This window comes from Perca fluviatilis, chromosome 11 (genome assembly GCF_010015445.1).
Source record: "Perca fluviatilis chromosome 11, GENO_Pfluv_1.0, whole genome shotgun sequence".
In the NCBI taxonomy this organism is placed as follows: Eukaryota; Metazoa; Chordata; class Actinopteri; order Perciformes; family Percidae; genus Perca; species Perca fluviatilis.
In genome coordinates, this window is record NC_053122.1 from 13207626 (window position 1) to 13224644 (window position 17019).

Genomic DNA, 17019 nt, shown 5'->3' on the forward strand with positions numbered 1-17019 from the left:
TTTGAAGCCAGCTGGAGATATTTTCTCTCTGCTGTTTCGGCTGCAGCCCGGGCATGTCTGGGCATGTCTGTACATTCGGTAACAGAGTTAGTGTGTGTGTGTGTGTGTGTTTGTGTGTGCGCGCAGATGTGTGTGTGCTGTGCAGCTCTGTGTGTGTGTGTGTGTGTGTGTGTGTGTGTGTGTGTGTGTGTGTGTGTGTGTGTGTGTGTGTGTGTGTGTGTGTGTGCAACCAATCAGCGTGCAGCTCATCTAAATATTCTATTAGGAGACCTTAAGGAACAGTGTGAAATACCCTATATAATCATTCTATCACCCCTTTAAAACTTATTGTTCCTCTCCACCAAGTTTCCTTTTGTGCCACTAGTCATCTGTCACTCAGGAAAAAAGACAAGAGCATAACCAAATGCAATTTTAAGATTTAATCTCAAGTTAAAAGGATAAATAAACAGAAAGCTATAAATAAATAAAAAAGGCTGCTTTTAGCATATGAGCCCTGAGGTGTGCTTTTAGAGTGATGGGGCTTTCAGGCTTGGTTCTGGAGGATGGGAGGCAAAAGGGAGGAAGTACTCCCTAGCAACCTGGAAGACATCATCTGGTTTCCTCAGCAGCAAAAACTGCAGGAAGTCAGATATGAGGGCACGGATATCTGGATGCTGTCTTAGGTATGAGGCATGGTCCGCCTTCAGCTCCTCCTGCCCCAATGAGACATAAACACACACATTCATATCCTTCTCTGTTCAAAGGATTTGTAGAGTAAGATGATGGGGTATATAAATATATATAAGATAAGATGTATGGGAGGAAACAATATTATTCAGGCACAGTTTTAAAGGTCCCATGGCATGAAAATTTCACTTTATGAGTTTTTTTTTTTAATTAATATGAGCTCACCCAGCCTGCCTATGGTCCCCCAGTGGCTAGAAATGGTGATAGGTGTAAACCGAGCCCTGGGTATCCTGCTCTGCCTTTGAGAAAATGAAAGCTCAGATGGACCGATCTGGAATCAAGGTTACCTCCCCTTTCTCTGCTTTGCCCACCCAGAGAATTTGGCCAACCCATGAGAGAGAGACATCATGGCTTTCAAACGAGCAAAGTGGCAGTTGGTCAAGGCCACACCCCCACCCTCAACCTTGCCCCCTCCCCTCTCCTCCTCAATAGCTATAGACACAGAAATGGCACACACTAAGGAAAGCTCATTGTGGGACTGGCTCTAGTGGCTGTAATTCTGCACAAAGGCTGAATTTCAGGAAAGAGACTTCAGATACAGTATTAGGGGACCACTAAGGTCTATATAAAAGCATCCAAAGAGCACCATGTCATGGGACCTTTACAGTTTTTTTCGATTGCTAAACGACAGTGGGCACAACTGGAGTCACATGTGCAAAACTCAAACTACAGTATGCACTACCTACAGTCACCTGAGCTAAACAGTTCACATCACCTGCAAAACTCATTCAAAGCAACACAACTCTTAACACACGTCTCAAACAGTATGCGCAGGCCTCACTGAGATAACACACACTGTCACTCAGAACACACTGAGGGTAAAAACACTAGCATCAAACACCAATACAGAAATTACAAACTTTCTCATCTTTACAGTTTGAACAATTTGAGTGACTTGACACTACTCAACAGTGTTTTTAAGGAAAAAATATAGATTGTATAGCATACCAATTTTTACATAAGGTAAACAAGAAGGAATGAAAATCATCAGTTTTCTTCAATAAAGTATTTTGTCTCTAGTAATTTATGGAATTACTGGGGGAAAAAAACTAAAGGTACATAGGTAATAGTACAAAAGAATAGTGTGACTAATCCTGCCTCTCTCCAGCATCATGTGGCAGGTTTTCTTCATCACATTGGATATCTGCATCATCTCTAAATAGAAATTAATGTGGTGTTTCTATTGCTTTCACCTCCATTACTTTCTGAAAAACAGTAAGAACGCAGTTTTACTATTGTAAAGATAAAGTGTTTTTCACTTTTTTTTATAGCTGTGTACATAACCTCAGACATCTTACCTGGACATATTGGTATCTTTGCTCTTTTACCTGTTTCTCTCAAACAGTACAGTGTAGAATTGTTTCATTCTTATTAGGTGTTTGTATACAAAAAAAGACTTTCTGAGCTTTCTCTGTATAAATACCATATATGTTCACTAACTAGTCTAAAACAAGACACCTGCTTAGGCTTTCAGCTAAAATTGCAATCAGCAGTGTTTGATAGGCACCAGACTGAAATCCATTCTGTTTTGAATGTGTGCTTTACAGTTTTGACAGCAGTGTGTTAGCATTTGAACAAAGTGCTGTAAATCTACAGTGTTGTGCACGTTGTGGTTAAAGTCATGGGATAAGTGTGTAGAGTTTTGAAAACTGTGTTCAAGCAATGAAAAATGAACTAGAGTTTGGTCCACATGAACTGCTGCTGTGCAGACTGTTAGAGTTTTGCACATGTGACTCCAGTTGTTCCCACTGTCGTTTAGCAATCGAAAAAAACTGTAATACATGTCTTAATCATAGGAGAACATTATTGGTTACCTTTCTGTCCAAGAACTTGGAGCGCATCTGCATGTCTTCTTCCCAAACCAGAGGGATCGTCTCAAAACCTGCTGTTACACACACACACACACACACACACACACACACACACACACACACACACACACACACACACACACACAAAACATCACTGACTCTGTTTCATTGGAGGAACAGTTTTTATGTTTGAGCTTGGTTACCTTTTTCTGGCTGTGATGGCAGCTGCAGAAGCCTCATGGTGATTGGTGATCCCACCTGCACTCTGCTGGCCAAGTGCCTGATCACAGAACATTAACTGCTCAAAAATCATTTATCAAGTCATATTGTGACATTTTTTAACAAAGTTATTTACAGAGCCTGAAAGTCATAAATGCACACTCATTTACATTTGTCTTCATGGGTCTCATTTCCAGACAAATCCACTTACAAGTTTATAACACCTCATCACTGGGTGCTAGATAAGACTTTTAGACATCAAATCTGCACTAAGTGCAACTTGCACAATAGGTTTATCTACATCTTATCATTACTAGTTAAAGTGATGTTTCGGAGTAATTTCACCCTAGGGTCCTTTTCACCATGACCTCGAGCCAAACAACCCCCCAGAAGCTTTTTTCACCTGTGTCGAACATTGGGAGAGTTAGCGTTATCAGCTGAATAGCTTAGCGCAGGGGCTTATGGATTAGGTTTGTATCTCGTAAATGACCCCACTAATAATGCCTGAAATGATACCAAACTTCTACACTAGTAAATAGGTTATGCTCTCATAAAACAAAAATATTTATTAATTTAATGATTAAATAAGGTAGTGTCTCCAAACTTACCTCAATTATAACTTATCTCCTGCCAGTTATAGTTCAGCACTTAAAAAAAAAAGTTAAATTAATAAATATTTTTGTTGCATCTCTTTTCGGTGTTGTAATTTGTAGACGTCCCTAAGCACTCGTCTTACTGCTGGTAGCAGCAGCAGCAGAGAGCAGAAGCCAACAGGCAAGTGTTATTTACTTCTGGTGTACTTACAAACTTTCCAATCCATCGTTTTATGAGTGTATAACCTATTTGTACTAATGTAGAAGTTTGGTATCATTTTGAGCATTATTAGTGGGGTAATGTACAAGATACACTCTTGGATCCATTAGCCCCTGCGCTAAGCTATTTAGCTGATAACGCTACTCTACGCTAACTCTCCCAATGTTCGACCCAGGTGAAAAATTAGCTTTTGCGTGTTTTTGGCTCGTCATGGTGCACCTGAAACTCTAAAGTGAAAAAAACTTTGAAGCCACTTGTACATGCTAAGTGTTGTTATTTTTATTTTGTTACCAACATGTATATATTTTAAATATTTGTTCTTGTATTCTATCCTATTATTATTTCATGTATATTGTATGTATGTATATTGTATCCTAGTATTTCATGTATATTCTGTGCTGTGTGACTGATATTTTGCTGCTGTAACACTGTCAGGGTTCATACGCAATTTAACCAATACTTTTCCATGACTTTTTGGCAAATTTCCATGACTATGTGTTGCTGAAAATGTCAGTCGACATTATACAATAAGAACAGAAATCTGTGTTAAAGTTTACCCTCAGAGGTTTAACTATAAAATGAATGACAATTTATGTGGTTCATAGTGGGATTCATAATATCGCTCCCCGAATTGAACGTTGAGGTTAAGACGACGTGAAAATACATTTATTAATGAAATATTATGCTGTGTTAAAAAAAATTCCATGACTTTTCCAAAACTTTCTGGGTCTTTTTATGTTTCCAAAACCTTTCCAGGCCTGGAATTTGGTTTCCCAGACTATATGTAAACCACACACAAACTTACCAAAACATTAAATTTGATTAATCATGCTGTCCTAAACACAAGTATAGTCCTTTGAGGAGCTGCAAACACTACCAACTCCAACACGTTTAAGAACCTGTAGAGGTACTGTACAGTCACTGAGCTTACCCATCAGCCAGGAAGTAGCATTGCCAAGTAGTGGGGCTGTCCTCCACAGAGTGAACAATCCTCTCCAGCCCAAATACCTCCATGGTCTTACCCCCAACCTCCAGCTGTTTAAGACCCAGCTCGCTCTGAGCACAGAGAAACAGATTTCAGTCAGAGTTCACTATTCAAACAACACAAAGAATGACCAAGAGGTCTCACTGGCATAATTACTTACAAAAGTGGTGTGGATGATGTGTAATCCCTGGTCGAAGGAGAGGAAGGTCATGTGTTCTGGCGCCTTCTTTCTGAGAGCGATCAGGCGCATCAGCAGAAAGTTGGACCCCTCTGTAACCAGCCCTCTTAGTTCAGACATGGGATAGGAAACACTCTCCTTCGCCGCCTCCTGTACCCACACAAAAAAGATTTAACACCTACAGTTATTTCCCAACAGCAGGTTTGTTGACATCTCCAATGGGAAATGTTTGTATAAAACCGTTTTGAACTGTTATTAGAAAGACATTCAGATCCAGATTGACTTTGCCTGCTGTTTCACATTTTAGGTTTTTAACCATGGTGAAGGTCATCTTATTACCATCTATTTCACATATAAATGTTTTAAAAGGGCCCTGGGCAGTTTATTTTAATTTCTTATCTCACCTCTCCTACAGTGGTAACTTTATCGATCACCATCTGCCCGTTATGCTGCACCATGTGACACCTCTTGTCCAAACTGTGGCCCTTAAGCTGAAAAGATGATTTAATGTGTTGAAAGACAGAATTGGCATAAGAATGAAGGGCAAGCAGGCGCCACACTTGCATTTGTTAAAATGAGACAGTATGGGAAGTTTGCAATGACCCACCTTGACATACTCGTGGTAATCTTCCTCCAGCACCTCCAGGTCCGTGGTTATGTAGGCTTAAATGGACAATGGAGGCAGGACAAAGGACATGAAGACAAGGCATGCTCACACATCTGTGAAATAGACAAAACATTGGAGGCCAACCTGCCTTTGCAGCCCCTGCCTGCCCTCACCTGTCACTGTAGTTCCACAGGGGGAGTCATCAATGGCTCCCTGGCTCTGAGCATGCAGCAGCAAACAAGGCTTCTGGACTCTACGGGCAAACTCCACCGTCACACTGAACTGCCCCAGGTCTCGGCCCCCCTCTGACACAGTCACCAGAGAGTCTGGAAACACACACTTCAGCAGCTCTGCAGGCTCTGAGGGAAGTGGGGCATATTCAAGTTTGAACGTGAAACGCCACAAATGTACGTATATTGACTTCACTACTTCTCAGCATTCATATAGACTCTTTATTTTTATTTACTATCTATTTATATATACTGCATTATAACTGATCACTGGATCCACATCAATATCTTACCCACAATTTAATTTTTGCACTAACTGTAATCTGACTCTTTACTACATCTCAGCAATGTTATAGATGTCTATTTTGTGAATGTTCTCTTAATACGTCCATGATATTATGTTATCACCATACCACTTTCGCATATCGATCGACTTACTTATGTTGAATGTGAAACTATATGTTGTCTTCTTGGCCAGGTCGCCGTTGTAAATGAGTTCTCTCGTTAAATAAAGGTTAAATTAAAAAAAAATAAGAAAAAAAATGGACAGTTAAAAATATGTCAAGAGCTTATTTTCTATTTTTGGCTAACGTTAATTAGTTGATAAATTTGATCAGTTAATTGATCAAGTTTTCAACTAACGTTATCTGTCTTCTCAACATGTGCCAAAACCAGGTGGCGCTAACTCTCAGGCGTAGCCTACGCAGTTTCTTTCTGACCCTCTCGAATTGCCAACAAAGTACACTGACAACTCACCAATGCTGGACATGAACGTGATAGCTTCGTCGGAGGATTTCAACTTCTCTCCGAGGTCTAGTCCCTCAATGCCCGCTAAGGCTCCGGCAGGAGTCTCGTCTTCCAGCCATGGATGTATTGCTTCCAGCGGAGTATCCATCATTGGCAGATACTCCCGGTAGTAAAATAAGTCCCAACGTATCTGGAACAGCTTTATGAGACAGACTTTTGTTGCCACAAATAGGTTGTTTTGTAGTTTTTATGGCAAGCAGCCTTTTGATCTTACTTATATCAAAGATCCTCTATATACCGTCTCTTCAGCCTCTTTTCCGATACGGAAGAGGACAAACACATTCCAAGTTGTCAGGGCAACGACGCTGCAGTCCCGTAAAGATGGATGTATATGCGCAACTGAATTCCCACCAAAGCAAGTGCACACAATTCCATAACGTGTTGGTTGAATCCGTTTTAAAATCCTCCATGTGCTTTAGGTAATGTTAAAAATAAAAATAAAAGCCTTAAAATAACGTAAAGAATAGCTTTTTTTAAAGCGATTCTTTAAAAAAAGAAATGCTAAAAAATAACATGACAAATTGCTTTTTCTTTATCACGCCATTACTGGTTGATATATTTTTGGCATGTTCATATAAATGTACTTATGCTCTAAATGTTGCTTCAAAAGAGATTCTCTAAGCCATAAATGGTTTGTCCAACAAATATTGCTTCAGGAACACTTTCAGATATGCAATGATAAATCTAGGAGGCAATAATAATAACACTTTTTACATTAGTAACTTATTTGTTAGATATGTAAATGTCACCAGTATTCTTTAGGGCTTCTGTTTGTAAAATGTTCCCCCCTCATTAAAACCTAAACCCACCAGTGATGATCAAAAAGTTTATTTTGCGACACAAATCTGTGACAATAAAAAATACAATGATTCAATGTGATGATTTAAAAATATAAGATTTAGAATATAAAAAAAGATTGAGTACATTTTAAGACAACCCTAACCCTGAGTTAATTATACACCCTTAATTAAGACATAAAGTACATGTTTATGCATGATTTATTTTGGTGATTAAGCTTCATTTGTGATGTGGCGACAACACAAGGCTCTTCCTTAAGGTGGACCTAAATTCAGACATCTGCTTTACTGCACCAGGCTTCAGTCTGCAGCCCTCTTTCTGGGCTACTTCATTGTTCACGCGGTGGAGAATGGTGGTAATGTCTTCACTCCTAAAACAATATGCAGAGTAGGAAAACATATTACTATCCCTATCAGGGCACATTATGATCAAGACAGGTGTACAGTATTAACTACGTGGTAACGATTATATCATCAGATCTACAAAATATTGTAGATATTTTAAGCCACAGGACTAACTATAATCAGCAAAAAAAGAAACGTCATCTCACTTTCAACTGCTTTTATTTTCAGCCAACTTAACATGTGTAACTTTGTATGAACATAAAAAAATTCAACTACTAAGAACAGAACAGAACAGACATGTGACTAACAGAAATGGAAAAATGTGTTGTTAAACGCATGTTAAGTTGGCTGAAAATAAAAGCAGTTGAAAGTGAGAGGACGTTTCTTTTTTTGCTGAGTTTATATATTTAATTTAGTTTCACATTTACCTTGGACAGCCCTCCTTTAGCTGCTGACACACGGATTGGATGAACCAGCTCCCATCTATTTTGTGTCTGAATGATTGATGATTTTCGACAGTGGCAATGGCAACCAGAACATCAGCTTCCTCAGGGATGAATGGAGAGTGAGGATCATCATCAGTCTGCAGACCTTCTTCTAACACTCCATGCTGTTTCTGCCCTCCCTGGCAGGCCTGGATAAGGAAGACTTTTGGCTTGCCAGTGAGGGTTGATTGGTTGGTTGCCTTGAAAGTTCTTGTTATTTGTTTAATGGAGAGGGGCTTCTGATCGATCCCTAGGACTTCACCGTTCCTTCCGTGACTCAGAATACAGCAGATGAAGGCATCGCCATGCTTAGGAGCCTCTTGAAGATCAGCGAATGTGCTGCCAGACCACTCCGTAACATTGAACTCCTGCAGCTGAGCGAGGTTGCTCTGAGAAGCAAAGCATTTCAGCACGCGATCCATCTGGTCCTTGGTTTGGTCTTTACACATCAGCACTCTGAACCGCAGCCAGCTGAACACCACTGCCAAACTTTCTGCAGGGGATTTAATAATTTGTATTATTTATTTAAGCTTCAACCACCAACTAACAGGACAACATAAAACAAATTGTCAATCTGTCTACTCTGTAACATACGAGCATCTTTGCTGGTTCCATTTCTTGCTTCAGCCGGGAAATTCTCGTTGTTTATGATCACACAGAGGCCAGTAGGCTGGCTGTTCAACTCATACGGCTTGTCCTGAAAACAATGGAAACAGTTTGACACAAACACATTACTAAGAAACTAACCTGGAGTGGATATTTTTTTCCATTTCAATATTTTATACTTTAAGACTTTTACTTAAGAGGTACCTTTTCTTTTCTTTACTGGTTTAAAACTTATGAAGTAGGCTATGACAATATTACAAAGGATATATTCTATATGTTAATATAGGATCATCAAAGCCTAACTAAAAACACTGACTCAAGCTTATTTCAATATTAGGTAAACAAACAAAAAAAACTCACCTCCTTTCGCATCCTTTTGCTCTCTTGTGGCAGAACATCTGAGGAAATCAGACGGAAACAGATACCTCTAAAAATAAACCCTTAAGTCGTCAACTTTATGTGAAACACACAATGCTGGCATGAGTCATTTCTTTACCAAAACTATACATAAATGTTAACACAGGCCTACCGCTGTCGACAGATGCACACTCTTGAACAGGCGAAGGCGTATTTAAAAGGCAGGTTTCATTCAATTGTATGTTCTTCAGCTCAGGGTAAGTCGTTTTAATGTCCTCATCGGTTTGCAGGAGGTCCAGGAAGGCTTTGCAGGTGTCCTCTCCTTTGTTCATGATCTTATCCACGAGCTCAACGACGTGGCCCTCTACATCTTCTTTGTTTATGCTTTTAAGGTTGTTGTACTCCCGCGTAGTTATCAGGTTCTTTTCATGAACTTTGTTGAGCATTAGCCTGTGGTCTCCACATAAAGTCGCCTGAATGGCTGTCTTATTACGTCTCACCGTGTCTTTGGCTGGCATGCTGAATCTGACAAAGAGAACTAGAGACAGAAAGAAGAGGTAGCCTATAGTAAAGCAAAATGTTTAGCAAAGTATTGTGATACCACTGACAATGAATAACGTTGTAACGTTACGTTAGCCTACTCGTGAGTGTAGATTAAAGCAGATTCATAATCATTTAATACAGCAGCAAAAACTAAGTCCTCAAAATGTGTTAACATGGCTTTAAAATGTAGTTAGGTAGGCTAACGTTACTAGCTAGAATGTATGTTAACTTGTGTTTTATGTGACATCATGTAGGTCTACAGACTGACATGTTAGTCAGAATTTAGTTCACTTTAAACGCTTTTTCTACGATAATGGCATGCAAAGAACCGCAAGCTAACGTTACTTTGAAACTGTAATAGCCGCAACAATACAGTAATTACATAAATATTTGATTACTGTAGTCTTCCTCCCACTTTCAGTGGACTTTACCTGTGAATTCCCTGTCCTCGTGGCGCGTAAAACAGAGTAGCAGGGCTGCTTTCGTTTTCAAAACTCGGAGGTCAGAGATGGCAGAAGGCGTTGGTCCTTACCCTAACAAAGGTAACGTCTCTGCATAATTTTCAGTAACTACAAGCTATTCAATTCTTCATTCGTCTGCTCAGGTCTAATGTGCCCTATGCAAGCAATTCATTGAGTAAGTAATAGGATGCATCGACAGATTCAGACAACGGAAGTGTGTGAGTGTGTTGCTTACCCACCACCTAGTGCTGTAGAGTAGTGATTGTAGAAAGTTGTAAATCCGTTCTTGATCGTGGTCGATGGTGAGTGAGGGAAAACAGCTATGGTGTTTTTCTACCATCGGCCACTAGGATCAACATGAGGCTCCCTTAGTGACGCGCCGCATTGAAGTGAAGAAGTTGAAGTTTATACTTTATTGGAAGTGATTTAAATAGAAAGTGCCTCAGAATTGAGGACAAGTGGTTTGTTTGACAAGATAGACCAGGTACTACACGAACAGGCCAGCTCGTATAAAATAAATACTTCCTCAATACAGGGCAGCTTTCCCTGGTGGTCTAGTGGTTAGGATTCGGCGCTCTCACCGCCGCGGCCCGGGTTCGATTCCCGGTCAGGGAACTGGACATTTTGCACAATTATGTCTAGTAGCCACACCGACGATAACATCAAATAATATCCAATCACCAAATTCATGCAACGGGAATCTTCAGGAAAAGTAATGCATTAGTAGAATTTTTTTCATATTGTTGTAGGCCAAAATATTTTATGTTTTCAGTTGCTATGGAGTAGCAACCCAGAGCTGGTAGTGGTCATGTGTTGTCAAGGGAAGATGTTTGTAACCTCTTACCATCCTACAGAGAAATATCTAAACAAATTTAGATCTTAAATTACTGTTCAAGTAGCCTAGCCTATAGCTGAATGAAAGTCATCCATAATAGTGGATAGCACATAAGTGTCCAGTTCAACAGATGTACAGTATATAAACGATTTTAGAAATACCAAGATCATCATCAATAACAAGTCCCACAATCACACAAATACACTGGAAATTTGACCGAAGTACAGAATGTACTGGAGAGATGCCAGTTCAAACAACAACAATCCAGTCCTGCCTGGCTGGCGCAAATGACGAATCATAAAACCTGTTCAAAACATTCAGAACAGTTGGAAATCTGAAAGCTTTAGCTCACAGGGATTTCTCTAAACTACGTTTACCTCATCATTTGAAGTTTTGGCCACGTTTAAACATGAAAATCTGACTTTATAACATTGTAGATATGACAGAAAATACGGAAAAGCATAATATGTCCACTTTATTTATTGTTGGTAACATTTTCAAAAATTACTAAATGTATTTAAAACGTTAAGGATTCTGTAATTTTTTGAGAGTTACAGATATTTATAAAAAGGTTACTGATTTTGTAAGGTTTAAAAATGTAACCAATTTGATCAATTATTTATTAAAAAGTTATTGACTGAGTCTTTTTACTTAGTTTTTAGTGTATGTACCAGTAACACATTGCTTAATATGTAACCAGAAAAGCAGAAATTTTTCCGTGTTATGTTCTAGAAAAATACAAATAAAGAAACAGGAAGAAACTCATTGTTTCCTGAAGCTTTGTACAGTATGTGACGTCATGCTTCTTCTTTCCCCAGAAATGTGTCATTGTCTTCAGTCCAACACCGACAGTCAGCGACTGAGTGGACGGACAGCAGGAGGTAACGGCTTCTTAGTAATGCTATTTACAATCACAGTGCTTCAGATTTTGTGTTAGATTTAATTTCTAATAAAGCCTATACTTAGAATAGCTAATCATGGGTTTATTTATTTAGCATTTTTGAGAGCTGAGTGTGTTAACAATCCAAAGCACTAATAACTTTTTACTTTTGTTCTTTTTTGTGTGGAAAATGTAAAAGGTTTTTGTAGGTAGTGGAAATGTGTATGTATGTGTGTAAACTCCCAATTAAATGTAATCGAGAGGAGAATTAAGACTAATATGAGAAAAGCTGTTTGTTTGTATTTGATTATATGCCCATTGAGATGTGTCAGTCACAAAATCATTTACTGTACCATTAAAAAAGGGGAAGTTTGAACAGCCAGGAAATCACTTAGCGTGGACTGAAATGGCTTCTCTATGAACTGCATGTGTGTGTGTTTGTTTGTGTTTGTGTTTGTGTTTGTATTTGTATTTGTGTTTGGGTTTGTCTGTGTGTGTGTGTGTGTTTCTGTGTGTCTGTATGTGTGTCTGTGTGTGTGTGTGTGTGTGTGTGTGTGTGTGTGTGTGTGTGTGTGTGTTTCTGTGTGTCTGTATGTGTGTCTGTGTGTGTGTGTGTGTGTGTGTGTGGTGTGTGTGTGTGTGTGTGTGTGTGTGTGTGTGTGTGTGTGTGTGTGTGTGTGTAAAACCCTTAGATTGGCTATGAAGCTGTTTCCTGTCCATTCAATACTTTGGTCCAGTTTGCTGGTTTTGTGTGCCTCACAAAATGGTGGGTAACTTTGACCACACACACACACAACACACACACACACACACACACACACACACACACACACACACACACACACACACACACACACACACACACAACTCAGTGAATGATGATCCATGGATATTAAAGTTAAAACATGTCCCACAGCTCTTCTTACGTACACCATGTTTGATCCGTCACATATTTTTGGCTATCTTGCTTCCATCAGGGTGGTGTCGCAGTTTCCTCTTTCCTTATATACAGCCACCACCCTGATTAAGAATACCCCAAAACGTTGATGAATTACGTAAGCATGGTGTACCGCAGAAAAGAATGTGCAGAAGTGTTTTAAATTTCAATGGACTTGCATTGATGCCCACACTGGTCTGCATATCGCAGTGTGTGTGTGTGTGTGTGTGTGCATTCTCAAAGTTAGAACTTGATGATCCATGGCTTTTATGCAATAGTGTTTTTCCTCATGCTATAACTCTAGATATATGGCCTCTTTTAACAGAGACAGAGGCCATCAATCCAGATGTCTGTCCTGATGACCATGGCAATGTGAGAATCACCTTTTAACTTTAACTTCTAAAGGCCACAGATAAGACAGATGTATATTTTGATTTTTATATTCGGTCCTTTATGTTTGTGGAACTGTTTCAGATCTATCCACACATTTCTTCAGACCCAGGACATGACGTAGAGGAGGATACGGTGGATGCAAAAAACTTTCACTGCCTCTTTTACCCAACAAATATACTCAACTGCTCCTGGTCATTTCCCACTTTGCAAAAGGATACTCAGATCTTTGTCAATATCAGGTTATAATTTTATTTTACAATATTAAATTTTTTAAATAACACATTACTCACAAAGCATAGATTCGATGAGTATTTCATAAATATGAATGCATATTTACAATAAAAAACAAATGTATAAATTGTTTTGACTGAGTATCAATTTCTCTGTCTATTCACCTAGTGTGTGTGATGATCGTGGAGCAGGTCCCGCTCTGAACCTTTCGTCTGAGGAGAGAGTCGGATCGATGTCTTCATTTCTGCACGCGTACGATGGGTTGTATGTAATCCTCCATTTTAACCTAACCCTGCACGACAAGTGGACAGTCTACATCAGCCCTTTCGACATCAACAAGCTAGGTAATACTCAAAGACAAACACTGTCATTGAGTTGAGTATTTGCAAATTATAATACCACAGATGGTATTCAATGGCATCAACTATTTGAATAATGCAGTAGGTAGCCCTTTTCTTTAATAGATTCTCCCCAACTGACTCTTTAACAGTGGACAGAATCCCATCACTCAAAACCACAAATGTGAACCTCATGGTGGCGCTGTGTGATAACCATGAATGTCTGGATTAAATCCTTCAAGTAGATGTTGAGATATTTTACTGAATAAGTGAAAACTTTGACCTGCTGGTGGCGCTGCAAGACTAGTTAGGGGATTAGCAAAGTTATTAGGATTTCTGCTCCGGGCACCATGAATGTCTGTACAAAACAATGTGGCAGTCCATTTAATAGTTGTTGAGATATTTCAGTCTGGACCAAAGAGGTCAACCGACAGTCCAACAGACAGAGCGGTATTGCCATCCATAAAGCTGCCACCATGGCTAAAAATAATGCATATTATCTATTTTGTGTTTGATGATTGAATACCAAACTAGATTTCATTCCAACTTAAATGTACCTTCCTATATCTGAAAGTCCAGAGAGGCCCATCATCAAATCTTGACTTTACAAGTGAATGCTGGGGCCCCTGCTGGATAAAATATCATCAAAGTTTTTTTAAATACTATTTAAAACTTTATTTCTATAACATTATTACCTTGTTCTCACAATCTAGCGCCCCTCTCCAACAGACTTCCTAATAAATTGTCATACAAATGTTTTTTTGCTCTTTTTTTCTTGCTTTCAGGTGACTAAACTGTGCCCATTTTCATCAATAGTTGATTGTTTCTATCGTTTGTGTGTGTAGTTTGTCCAGCCTATAGGTGGCCTGATGGTAGGCTGACTGGCATTTTGTTGGTTAATTTGGCACACGCCACCTATAGTTAGGTACATATTCATTTGGTAGCTGAATGTTCAGGTTAGTAGGTACAACACTGTAGGTTGTAAAGAGTCTACAGCAGACCTTCTGAATTTAATCTTTTATCAATGATTTTACTGATTTTGTGGTTGTGTGTGCCACAGAGGTCCTGTCTCCACCCCCAAACATCTCTGCATCAGTCAAAGATGAAGGACTGGTAGTGACATGGGGTCTACCCCACAGTCGTGTAAACCCTCACTCCCATTGCTTTGAATACCAGCTAGACATGGGCGACCAGGTACAGTATGGACAGTATGTAGAAATTAGATATACCATTTAGTGCATTATGTCCCAGTGCACATAAACAAGAACTATCTAAATGAAGTGAACCTACTGAGTGTTTCCTGGTGAATCTTTATCTTTTAAAAACAGGAAAGATTCAAAACCTTAACCAACAAGCTGTTATATATAGAACCCAGTCCAGATCCTAACAGAACCTACAATGTGAGGATGAGAACGAGAATGAGTGCCATGTGCCAACAATCTGCTCAGTGGAGTGACTGGAGTCACACCGTCAGTGAGTGCTATTAAAGTAATCTGGAATAGTGGTTTTACCAAAGGCTGGTGACCTTTTATCATCTCCAGCCACCTGCACACTATGTTACATTTTCGGTCTGTATGTGTGTGTCTGTGTGTGTGTGTGTGTGTGTGTGTGTGTGTGTGTGTGTGTGTGTGTGTGTGTGTGTGTGTGTGTGTGTGTATGTGTGTGTGTGTGTGTGTGTGTGTGTGTCTGTTTGTAGCGGTGAAACGGTCATTTTACAAACTCAACACTCTGGTCATCATCTCAATTTCACTTGGAATACCCATGATCCTCCTGGCTGCGCTGCTGCTGGTGCGCCATCAGAGGTACTGTTGTGTCTCTACTACTGTGTGTTGACTCCTGCGTGACTCATACACACACTGACATATATTTTGATCAACTATTTGTTATATATACATATCAAGGCTCATTTTGTGTGTGTGTGTTTGTGTTTCAGGGTATCTAAGGTTTTGTTTCCTCAGATTCCTTGCCCCCCGCCAAAGTACAAATATTTCCTGGAAAAAAATGACACATTTAATGTAAGTACACATACTGAACACGCACGCACGTACACACACACACACACACACACACACACACACACACACACACACACACACACACACACACACATATACACACACACAGACGCAGACATCACACACTTTACCACTCACCCAATCACAAACACTTTTTTGTGTGTGTGTGTGTGTGTGTGTGTGTGTGTGTGTGTGTTGTTTCCAGCTCTTCCACCCTGCCCCATCAGCTGAGCCTGTAGAGGAGATCACAGAGGTGGAGGACACAGAACTAAAGCCTCGATAGATATAATAAAAGCAATATGTGAAGGACACATTCATATTACATTAAGTTATGGTTTTATTTTGCTAATGTCTTTTATAGCCTTAGCCAGCAAAGCAAGTTTGTTCAAGTTATATGTGACTCTTGTGACATGTAAAAGTATACCAATATGACTGCAAAACATGCTAAGGATCTCAAATTTAGGGAGCTTTTGCTCTGCTTGTTCATGGACTTCTTATTACTGAAACAAAGGGAATGTGTCAGTTGATGAGTTTTGATGAAATACGTTTGCTCTGCCTGAACTAGCTGATGAGCTAGTTCTGAAATGTAAACCTTTTTGCTGTGAAATAAAGATTAGTGATGCACTAATATCATGTACTCATTTAAAATGAAATCATTTATTCAATCTGTATTTATGCACGGCGGTCCAATGAGAGCAGTTCACACACTTGGGAGCCAACAATGCAAATAAAGCGTTTATCTGTGTTTTAAGACCCCCAACGTCTGCCTTGAAGTCAACGGTCGCAGCGCTGCCATGAAGTCGATTAGGCAATGGTTAAGGTTAGGGTTAGGGTCGCAGCGCTGCCTGGAATGAGACGTTGGGGGCTTAAAACACCATCGAGCAAATAAAGCACAAGGATAAAAAGTTTAAAGCGTTTTTTTAAAATAACAGCAAACCAGATCTTGCATTATAGCCCTATCCCTTGAAACAAAACGACTAAAACAAAATATGCAAAATGAATCAGGAATAGAATTCCGAATTAGTTGACTTATACTACAAATTTGCCTATTGCCTTTAACCATCTAAGTTTTTACACAAGGTGATACTTAACAGATTAAGTTGTATTAACACAGAGCAGTAAATTGTTGCAGTAGACAAAACAAGTTTACATTAGTAGTCATTACTAAAAATCATTAGTAAATTTAAATAAATAATAATTCTGGAGTCATGTGTAAAATAAGCATTTTAAGTTCAAGCCTTAGTGTGTAACTTTTTTATATTACAGTAGGCTAATGAACATCCGTTTAATTTAAGCCATTGTCAAATGAGTTGATACAAAGATAATTAAGATTATCAGCTCTCTCTGTATTTCTCACCATGGCTATGCTCAGAAAATAGTGTTGTCTGGTGACTTCCACACGCAGCAAATCTAGTGAAGA

At 39.3% G+C, this 17019-nt stretch overlaps 3 protein-coding genes and 1 non-coding gene across 10 annotated transcripts; 2 read left to right on the top strand and 2 right to left on the bottom strand.

Moving 5' to 3' along the window:
- Positions 1 to 404: 404 nt before the first annotated feature.
- Positions 405 to 6665, bottom strand: LOC120568680 (ciliogenesis associated TTC17 interacting protein). Of its 2 annotated transcripts, none has more exons than XM_039816340.1 (9): positions 6326 to 6665; positions 5513 to 5698; positions 5340 to 5395; positions 5137 to 5223; positions 4715 to 4882; positions 4501 to 4625; positions 2741 to 2817; positions 2541 to 2608; positions 405 to 692 (listed from the first exon to the last, which is right to left on the bottom strand). In XM_039816340.1, exons 1-9 carry the CDS (start codon positions 6465 to 6467, stop codon positions 507 to 509), a joined length of 1095 nt encoding a protein of 364 aa, XP_039672274.1. In that variant the 5' UTR covers positions 6468 to 6665; the 3' UTR covers positions 405 to 506. The 2 variants fall into 2 exon arrangements, with proteins under 2 accessions (XP_039672274.1, XP_039672273.1); XM_039816339.1 differs by having other exon boundaries at positions 2541 to 2611.
- LOC120568679 lies at positions 5691 to 16229 on the top strand. Of its 3 annotated transcripts, none has more exons than XM_039816336.1 (11): positions 5691 to 5746; positions 11624 to 11686; positions 12378 to 12451; positions 12948 to 12994; positions 13097 to 13254; positions 13415 to 13590; positions 14645 to 14778; positions 14913 to 15057; positions 15281 to 15386; positions 15518 to 15599; positions 15805 to 16229. In XM_039816336.1, the coding sequence occupies exons 3-11, from the start codon at positions 12385 to 12387 to the stop codon at positions 15880 to 15882; spliced, it is 993 nt and encodes a 330-aa protein (XP_039672270.1). In that variant the 5' UTR covers positions 5691 to 5746; positions 11624 to 11686; positions 12378 to 12384; the 3' UTR covers positions 15883 to 16229. The 3 variants fall into 3 exon arrangements, with proteins under 3 accessions (XP_039672270.1, XP_039672269.1, XP_039672272.1); XM_039816335.1 differs by lacking the exon at positions 5691 to 5746 and adding an exon at positions 9335 to 9523; XM_039816338.1 differs by lacking the exon at positions 5691 to 5746 and adding an exon at positions 10033 to 10051.
- On the bottom strand, positions 7255 to 10445 carry LOC120568677 (caspase-8-like). 4 transcript variants are annotated; one of them, XM_039816334.1, is made up of 6 exons: positions 10206 to 10445; positions 9139 to 9504; positions 8970 to 9007; positions 8598 to 8700; positions 7947 to 8496; positions 7255 to 7544 (listed from the first exon to the last, which is right to left on the bottom strand). In XM_039816334.1, the coding sequence occupies exons 2-6, from the start codon at positions 9482 to 9484 to the stop codon at positions 7394 to 7396; spliced, it is 1188 nt and encodes a 395-aa protein (XP_039672268.1). In that variant the 5' UTR covers positions 9485 to 9504; positions 10206 to 10445; the 3' UTR covers positions 7255 to 7393. The 4 variants fall into 4 exon arrangements, with proteins under 4 accessions (XP_039672268.1, XP_039672267.1, XP_039672265.1 ...); XM_039816333.1 differs by having other exon boundaries at positions 10210 to 10444; XM_039816331.1 differs by lacking the exon at positions 10206 to 10445 and adding an exon at positions 9941 to 10073.
- trnae-cuc lies at positions 10514 to 10585 on the top strand. The gene has a single exon. It is a non-coding gene; the product is annotated as a tRNA-Glu (tRNA).
- Positions 16230 to 17019: the final 790 nt, after the last annotated feature.

What these genes read in the sequence shown, in the direction of transcription:
- LOC120568680 (XM_039816339.1), bottom strand. Translation starts at nt 6,467, where the DNA reads ATGATGGATACTCCGCTGGAAGCAATACATCCATGGCTGGAAGACGAG. An exon ending in AAGTTACCACTGTAGGAGAG is followed by an intron (nt 4,883 to 5,136) that starts GTGAGATAAGAA and finishes GTGTGGGTACAG; the next exon opens with GAGGCGGCGAAGGAGAGTGT. An exon ending in CCAAGTTCTTGGACAGAAAG is followed by an intron (nt 693 to 2,540) that starts GTAACCAATAAT and finishes TCATTGGGGCAG; the next exon opens with GAGGAGCTGAAGGCGGACCA.
- LOC120568677 (XM_039816334.1), bottom strand. Translation starts at nt 9,484, where the DNA reads ATGCCAGCCAAAGACACGGTGAGACGTAATAAGACAGCCATTCAGGCG. An exon ending in GCAAAAGGATGCGAAAGGAG is followed by an intron (nt 8,701 to 8,969) that starts GTGAGTTTTTTT and finishes CATTGTTTTCAG; the next exon opens with GACAAGCCGTATGAGTTGAA. An exon ending in TGGAACCAGCAAAGATGCTC is followed by an intron (nt 8,497 to 8,597) that starts GTATGTTACAGA and finishes AATCCCCTGCAG; the next exon opens with AAAGTTTGGCAGTGGTGTTC.
- LOC120568679 (XM_039816335.1), top strand. Translation starts at nt 9,444, where the DNA reads ATGGCTGTCTTATTACGTCTCACCGTGTCTTTGGCTGGCATGCTGAAT. An exon ending in GAGTGGACGGACAGCAGGAG is followed by an intron (nt 11,687 to 12,377) that starts GTAACGGCTTCT and finishes TAAAACCCTTAG; the next exon opens with ATTGGCTATGAAGCTGTTTC. An exon ending in AAAAAAATGACACATTTAAT is followed by an intron (nt 15,600 to 15,804) that starts GTAAGTACACAT and finishes TGTTGTTTCCAG; the next exon opens with CTCTTCCACCCTGCCCCATC.